Raw genomic sequence first — 7,105 nt, forward strand, 5'->3', positions numbered from 1 at the left:
AAAAAAAAAAAAAAAAAAAAAAAAAAAAAAAAAAAAAAAAAGATTATCTCCCTTCAGAGATTTCTTTACACAACAGCCAGTGTACTGACCAAGCAGGGAGGGAAAAGGGGGGGCAGGTTAGGTCTGGCAGTAACATAAGACCCACTATACCTGTAGCACATGACTGATGAGCACCAAAAGGAGATCTAAATGAGATATTAAAGGAACTTGAGGGAGGGGGAATTCAACAAAAGATCACAAAAGAGGTGGCATTTTAACATTTTTTTTTCTCTTTTTTTTACAGTTTTGAGGCCTATAAAGGGGAAAAAAAGAAAAAACTTTCATCCACACAGTCAATTGTGTTATCTTGAATTTCATAAAGAGGGCCAACTACCTCTCTCTGAGGATGAGGTGCAATTTCCTAGTGCTAAGATTATTTACATTGTAACGTGAATTAATCTGAGGGAAGATGACATTACAAAGTTCCATACCCATCTGGCAAAGTATTTGGATAGCTGAATTTTAAGCCATGGGAAATACAAAGAATCACACAGAAAACAAGGACTCACACAAGCATTTAGTAATGACACATGCCTCTATGTATGTAAGCTTCTTCACCACTTTAAATGTTCATGACAGGCCAGGTGCAGTCACTCATGCCAATAATCCCAACACTTTCGGAGGCAAAGCAGGGAGCACTGCTAGAGCCCAGGTGTTCAAGACCAGCTTGGGCAACACAGCTGGACTCCATCTCTACAAACAATTAAAAATTAGCCAGGTGTGGTGGCACACACCTGTAGGCCTGGCTACTAGGGAGGCTGAGGCAGGAGGATCGCTTGAGCCTGGAAGGTTGAGGCTGTAGTGAGCCATGATTATACCACTGTACTCCAGCCTGGACAACAAAGCAAGACTTTGTTTCAAAAAATAAAACAAAAAAATTTTTTAAAGTCCATGACAAAGAAAACTGAGACAAAGATGGCAAAGCAGAGAAAAATAATTTGGTTATAACTCACTCTCATGCAAGAACTGCATGAGCTCTAGCTACTGCTCAAAATAACACAGGAAGAAACACTAATCAACATGCTCCATTTCGGTATGCAAATTTTAAAAGAAACAAAAGCCTAAACCCTTAACATAAATATCGAAATATTTATCAAAATATTTTATGTCTTATAAAGTATTATATATTCTATATCACAGATTTTATTCCCAACAATTTATTTGCTTTCTGCAATTCAATAATGTGTCCTTTAAAAGCACTTAAATGCATGCAAATTATATAAACGCATACTTTAAAAAAAGACTGGAAAGACACAATAAATGTTAACTACATCCTCCACAGGTAATTGGTTTATAGGTAAATTCTATTTTCCTTTTAGCTCATCTGTGCCTTAAACATTTTTTTCTTTTTTTTTTGAGACACAGTCTTGCTCTGTCGCCCAGGCTGGAGTACAATGGTGCAATCTTAGCTCATTGCAACTTCCACCTCTCCGGTTCAAGCGATTCTCCTGCCTCACCCTCCCAAGTAGCTGGGACTACAGACGCTCACCACTACACCCGGCTAAGTTTTGTATTTTTAGTAGAGACGAGGTTTCACCATATTGGCCAGGCTAGTCTCGAACTCCTGACCTTGTGATCCACCTGCCTTGTCCTCCCAAAGTGCTGGGATTACAGGCATGAGCCACCATGCCCAGCCTGGCTTAAACATTTTCTACAGCCATCAGGAATTGCTATTATGAAAAAAAAAAGGAGTCAGGGAAGGAGGTTTATAAAATGCCGTGTTAACATTCAGAATTTGAGAGGCTGGGCATGGTGGCTCATGCCTAAAATCCCAGCTCTTCGGGAGGCTGAGGCGGGAGGATCACTTGAGGCCAGGAGTTTGAGACCAGCCTGGCCAACATGGTGAAACCCCATCTCTATTAAAAGCACAAAAATTAGCTGGGCATGGTGATGTGTGCCTGTAATCCCAGCTACTCAGAAGGCTAAGGCAGAAGAATCACTTGAACCCAGGAGGCGGAGGTCGCAGTGAGCCAATATCACGCCACTGCACTCCAACCTGGGCAACAAGAGTGAGACTCCATCTCAAAAAAAGAAAAAAAAAGAGACTGAAAAGATACAGTAAACTTTAACTACATCCTCCATAGGTAGTAGGTTTATAGGTAAATTCTCATCTGTGGCTTAAATATTTTCTACAGCCATCAGGAATTGCTATTATGAAAAAAAAGGGGCCGGGGGAGGAGGTTTGTAAAATGCCATTTTAATATTCAAAATTTTACAGGCCGGGCACAGTGGCTCATGCCTATAATCCCAGCACCTTGGGAAGCCAAGGCAGGCTGATCACTTGAGGTAAGGAGTTTGAGACCAGCCTGGCCAACATGGTGAAACCCCATCTCTACTGAAAATACAAAAATTAGCCAGGCGTAGTGATGCACACCTGTAATTCTAGCTACTCGGGCGGCTGAGGCACAAGAATCACTTAAATCCAGGAGGCAGAGGTTGCAGTAAGCTGAGGTCACGCCACTGTACTCCAGCCTGGATGACAGAGTGAGACTCTGTCTCAAAAAAAAAAAAAAAAAAAATTAGAGTTCAACTTCAGATCTTCCCATTTTTCTCATCAAAAATATTGAAATCATAAAACGTCTTGCCTCTGACCCCTTGACACCAGAAAGTTTACCATTCCAGTGGTATATGCACTCAGGAATAGAGAGGGCATGTGGCAAGACACAACAGGCTGTAACACTTACCTTGATGTCTGTGAATGGGGTAGCACTGGCTTGTCCACAGGAGAAAGAAGAAAGCTTTAAACGAACTGGTTTTCCCCGAGCCTTCTTGGCTAGAAGCAGAAGATAGGTAGCTGTGAGGTGATCATACTGCCACTAAAGGAAAAGAAAATCAAGTTGTTTAGAAGACTACTTGTTTGTGGAAATGATGTTCTATTTTTAATTAATTTTTTTTTTCAGTGTAACATTCAGAACTTTAAAAGCCAATAGGTTTACAAGGCATATGATGAAAAACAGCAACCATCGTACCACACCTCCACACACAATTTCCACTCCCCGTAAGGAACAACTTTTAAACACTTTTAGCTGTTTCTTCTGTTATTAATTCTGTATTTTTTTTTTTTTTGGAGACAGTCTCGCTCTGTCACCCAGGCTGGAGTGCAGTGGCGCGATCTCGGCTCACTGAGAGCTCCGCCTCCCAGCTTCACGCCATTCTCCTGCCTCAGCCTCCCAAGTGGCTGGGACTACAGGTGCCTGCCACCACACCCAGCTGATTTTTTGTCTTTTTAGTAGAGATGGGGTTTCACCGTGTTAGCCAAGATGGTCTCGATCTCCTGACCTCATGATCCGCCCACCTCAGCCTCCCAAAGTGCTGGGATTACAGGTGTAAGCCACCGCGCCCGGCCTTAATTCTGTATTTCTAAACTAAATGCTTACATGGCTTAAAACTTTTTTCAGCTTCAAATATTATGTATATTTCCTAGTATGAGAAATATGAATTTAGCTCTACTACAACTCCCTCCCTTTCCCACACATCTTTTCCCTGTATCCTCCTACTATAATTTTATCACAATGTTTAGCTAAGTTAATATTTGCATTATTATGATTATGTAAATAGCATTCACAACTAAGCAGGGATAATGTTCAAAATATTTAATTGGTACCCTGACACCAACCATCAAAATAGAGGCCAAGAGGTCAGTAGGGTCCTGGGAGACGCCTGCCTTTCCAATTATTAATCTTTTAATTGTGAGAAGAGGGGAGGGAGTAGTGTCCAGGGTGTCTAAGGGAAGTAACAGGGCAACATGGAGGGCACTGGAGATGGTGGTTATTTACCAGTCAGTATATAAATACACTAATATTTTAACAACCAATGTGGTCATGTTGGCTGAATATCAGCTCTGCAGCTAAACCACACAGGGTGCTATTCTTGCATTTCCATTTTTTTATACCTTTGTTTTTCCTGAAGATAAAAATAAAAGAGTCAGTTATTCCTTACAAATTGAACTCCACCCTCTTCAACACTTTACCTCCTCTCAACATGTCCACACACATCTGCTAACTGCTTCCCCACTTAGAGAGATTCCACCAGATGTCTGCATGCATCCTCTGCTCCACTCTGGACCAGCTTCTCAGCCAGCTACCCAATTGTCAGTCTAGGGATTCCTTTCCCCTCTATCTTACAATGTAGCCCCAGTTTCCTAGATCCTAAGTATTCTTCTTTCTTGGTTTACTCTCTCATTTGTGGAACACATCCTCCAGTGACTTCCTGAGGGTGCATGCATGAGAGGTAAATTTTTTGAGATCTTGCATGTCTGATAAATGACTGCATTCTATCTTCACACTTGATTCTGATTTGGTTAAGCAGGGAATTCTGGGTTAATAATAATCTTCACAGTTTTGATGGCAATATACTCTTCTTGATTCTAGTATAGCTACTGAAAAACCTATAGTCATTTAGGTTTTGATTCTCCAGCCTCTGTGTATGAACTTTCATTTTTATCTTTGAAAACTTCCTGAATCTTATTATTTCCCCGTTTTCTGAAATTCCACTAGAACAGGCCTTGGTGTGAATCTATTTTCATCTACTGTTTCATCCCAGGTTAGGCCTCTTCATTCTTGAAAACTCATATTCTTCAGTTCTGGAATATTTCTCTTTTTTGTTTTTAACTTTAGATTTTTTTTTAATTTTTAATACAATAGAGATAGGGTCTCACTATGTTGCCCAGGCTGATCTTGAACTCCTGGACTCAACCAATCCTCCCATCTTGGCCTCTCAGTTTTAGAATTATAGGCATAAGCCACAGTGCCCAGCCTGGAATATTTCTTCTTGTATTATTTTTCCTTTTTTTGAGACAGAGTCTCGCTCTGTCACCCAGGCTGGAGTGCAATGGTGCAATCTCGGCTCACTACAACCTCTGCCTCCTGGGTTCAAGTGATCCTCTCACCTCAGGGTCCCAAGTAGCCAGGATTACAGGCGCATGCCACCACACCTGGTTGATTTTTGTATTTTTAGTAGAGATGAGGTTTCACCATGTTGGCCAGGCTGGTCTCGAACTCCTGGTCTCAAGTGATCCACCCGCCGCCTCAGCCTCCCAAACTGCTGGGATTACAGGCGTGAGCCACCGCGCCCAGCTGAGCCAGGTTCTACTTTTAAACGATTTCAAATTAATTTCATTTTCCAACACTTTTACTGAGCACTTAATTTCTGTGGTCATATTTTAGATTTTCAAGAGCTATCTCTTGGAATGTTCATTTTTATTCATCTTATTCCTATGTCAAGAATGAAAATCACTTCTCTTATCTGAGAATATTAATTAGCAGTTTTTAGCCATTTTCTCCTGCTCCCTGCATATCTGCATTTTTTTTCTCAGTATCTACTTTTTCTTCCTCTCCCCACCTTACTCCATTTGTTTCGATCTCTGACTTTCATGTTAGAAGTTTTCTCAAATTTCTAGTGATTTTTGGTTGTCTGTTTCTACTTAAAAGTGAAGAAGTATGTTGCACAGCTGATTCGAGGCTCTGTGTGTATGATGGGGCTGCTCAATACGCTGAAGGCTCTTCTCCAAGATGAACAGGCAGGAACCTGAATTCCCAACCACTGATATAGTAGGACATTTATCTTAGCTTTTCCCTAGAGATAAATCTTCCACTATTTTCCCCACCCTCACTGCAAATAGGATACAAATCCTGGTTTCAGCATTCTCAAAGTTGAATAGCAAAGGGAATTCGAGATGGTGGTTCACTGTTCAATATGAAGACTTTGTGCATCCATTTCAGAATGGTTCAGAATGGTTCATCATCCGCATCTGAGCTGTGTTTGGTACAAGAATGCCTTGTGACCTCCAGTCTTCTGCTGGGATGGGGAAGAGGAGGCTGCTATGCAGCACAGGTAGAGAAAGGAATCTAGGGTTCTAACTGCTTCCAATACAGGCTTTCACCCATCTTCCTGTTTTCCCTCCTCACTTCCCTGACTTCAGAAGCTCCTAGTACCTCTGATTCCTGAGCCTTTCTGGAGCTCTCATCCATTTGCTTGATGCCTTTTTTCACTGCAAGCACTTAGCTTTCAGTTTTCTCCAAAATGCTCTAACAACTACCACTTATACCACTTATCTATATCTTCCAAACTTCTAATGACATCCCTTTGTCTCCCCTTTTATTGTTTGTAAATGTTTTGCCTTTTTATCCCTTTTTGTTAAGGTTTTAGGAAGTGTTCGATGTAAACTTAGCTGTTCAATCCACTATGTTTAATGGAAAGTTTCTAAATAATGTACTGAGAAAACTATGGGGCTATCTGCCCTACAAAAGTGTTCACTTTTAACAGTACTGAATAGTCTTTCATGCTATGTAGCTCCCTCACAAAGTACGTGACTCAAAAGTCAACTACCAACTCTGTTTTCAGTAATGAATTTTATTAGTTAATAACTTAGATGGCCATGATCATAGTATAAGCTTTGAAATTTGCATAATGGCCCAATCAATCTAGTAGAGGAACCATAAAATACTATCATAAATTATGAAATGTTGCCTTTAATCCAAACAGGATGAGGCAAAGAAAGGACAGAAAAGGCTTCATGGCTGGGCACAGTGGCTCATACATGTTTTAATCCTAGCACTTTGGGAGGCCAAGGCGGGTGGATCACTTGAGGTTAGCAGATCGAGACCAGCCCGGCCAACATGGTGGAACCCCATCTCTACAAAAAATACAAAAATTAGCTGGGCGTGGTGGCAGGCGCCTGTAATCCCAGCTATATGGAAGGCTGAGGCAGGAGGATCGCTTGAACTCGGGAGGCGGAGGTTGCAGGGAGTGGAGATCGTGATGCTGCACTCCAGCCTGGCGACAGAGGGAGACTCCATCTCAAAAAAAAAGAAAAGAAAAGAAAAGAAAAGAAACGAATGGGGAAAGGATTCCCTATTTAATAAATGGTGCTGGGAAAATTGCCTAGCCATAAGTAGAAAGCTGAAACTGGATCCTTTCCTTACTCCTTATACGAAAATTAATTCAAGATGGATTAGAGACTTAAATGTTAGACCTAATACCATAAAAACCCTAGAAGAAAACCTAGGTAGTACCATTCAGGACATAGGCATGGGCAAGGACTTCATGTCTAAAACACCAAAAGCAA

The 7,105-nt window shown here is 41.2% G+C and overlaps 1 protein-coding gene across 1 annotated transcript in view; it reads right to left on the bottom strand.

Moving 5' to 3' along the window:
- MELK (maternal embryonic leucine zipper kinase) overlaps positions 1 to 7,105 on the bottom strand; it is a 106,699-nt gene that overhangs the window by 27,316 nt on the left and 72,278 nt on the right. The window contains exon 12 of the mRNA XM_017892646.1: positions 2,724 to 2,855. Within this exon, the coding sequence (XP_017748135.1) occupies positions 2,724 to 2,855 (132 nt within the window). The remainder of the gene's footprint in view (positions 1 to 2,723; positions 2,856 to 7,105) is intronic.

Source organism: Rhinopithecus bieti, unplaced genomic scaffold (genome assembly GCF_001698545.2).
Source record: "Rhinopithecus bieti isolate Rb0 unplaced genomic scaffold, ASM169854v2 scaffold_22453, whole genome shotgun sequence".
NCBI classification, from domain to species: domain Eukaryota; kingdom Metazoa; phylum Chordata; class Mammalia; order Primates; family Cercopithecidae; genus Rhinopithecus; species Rhinopithecus bieti.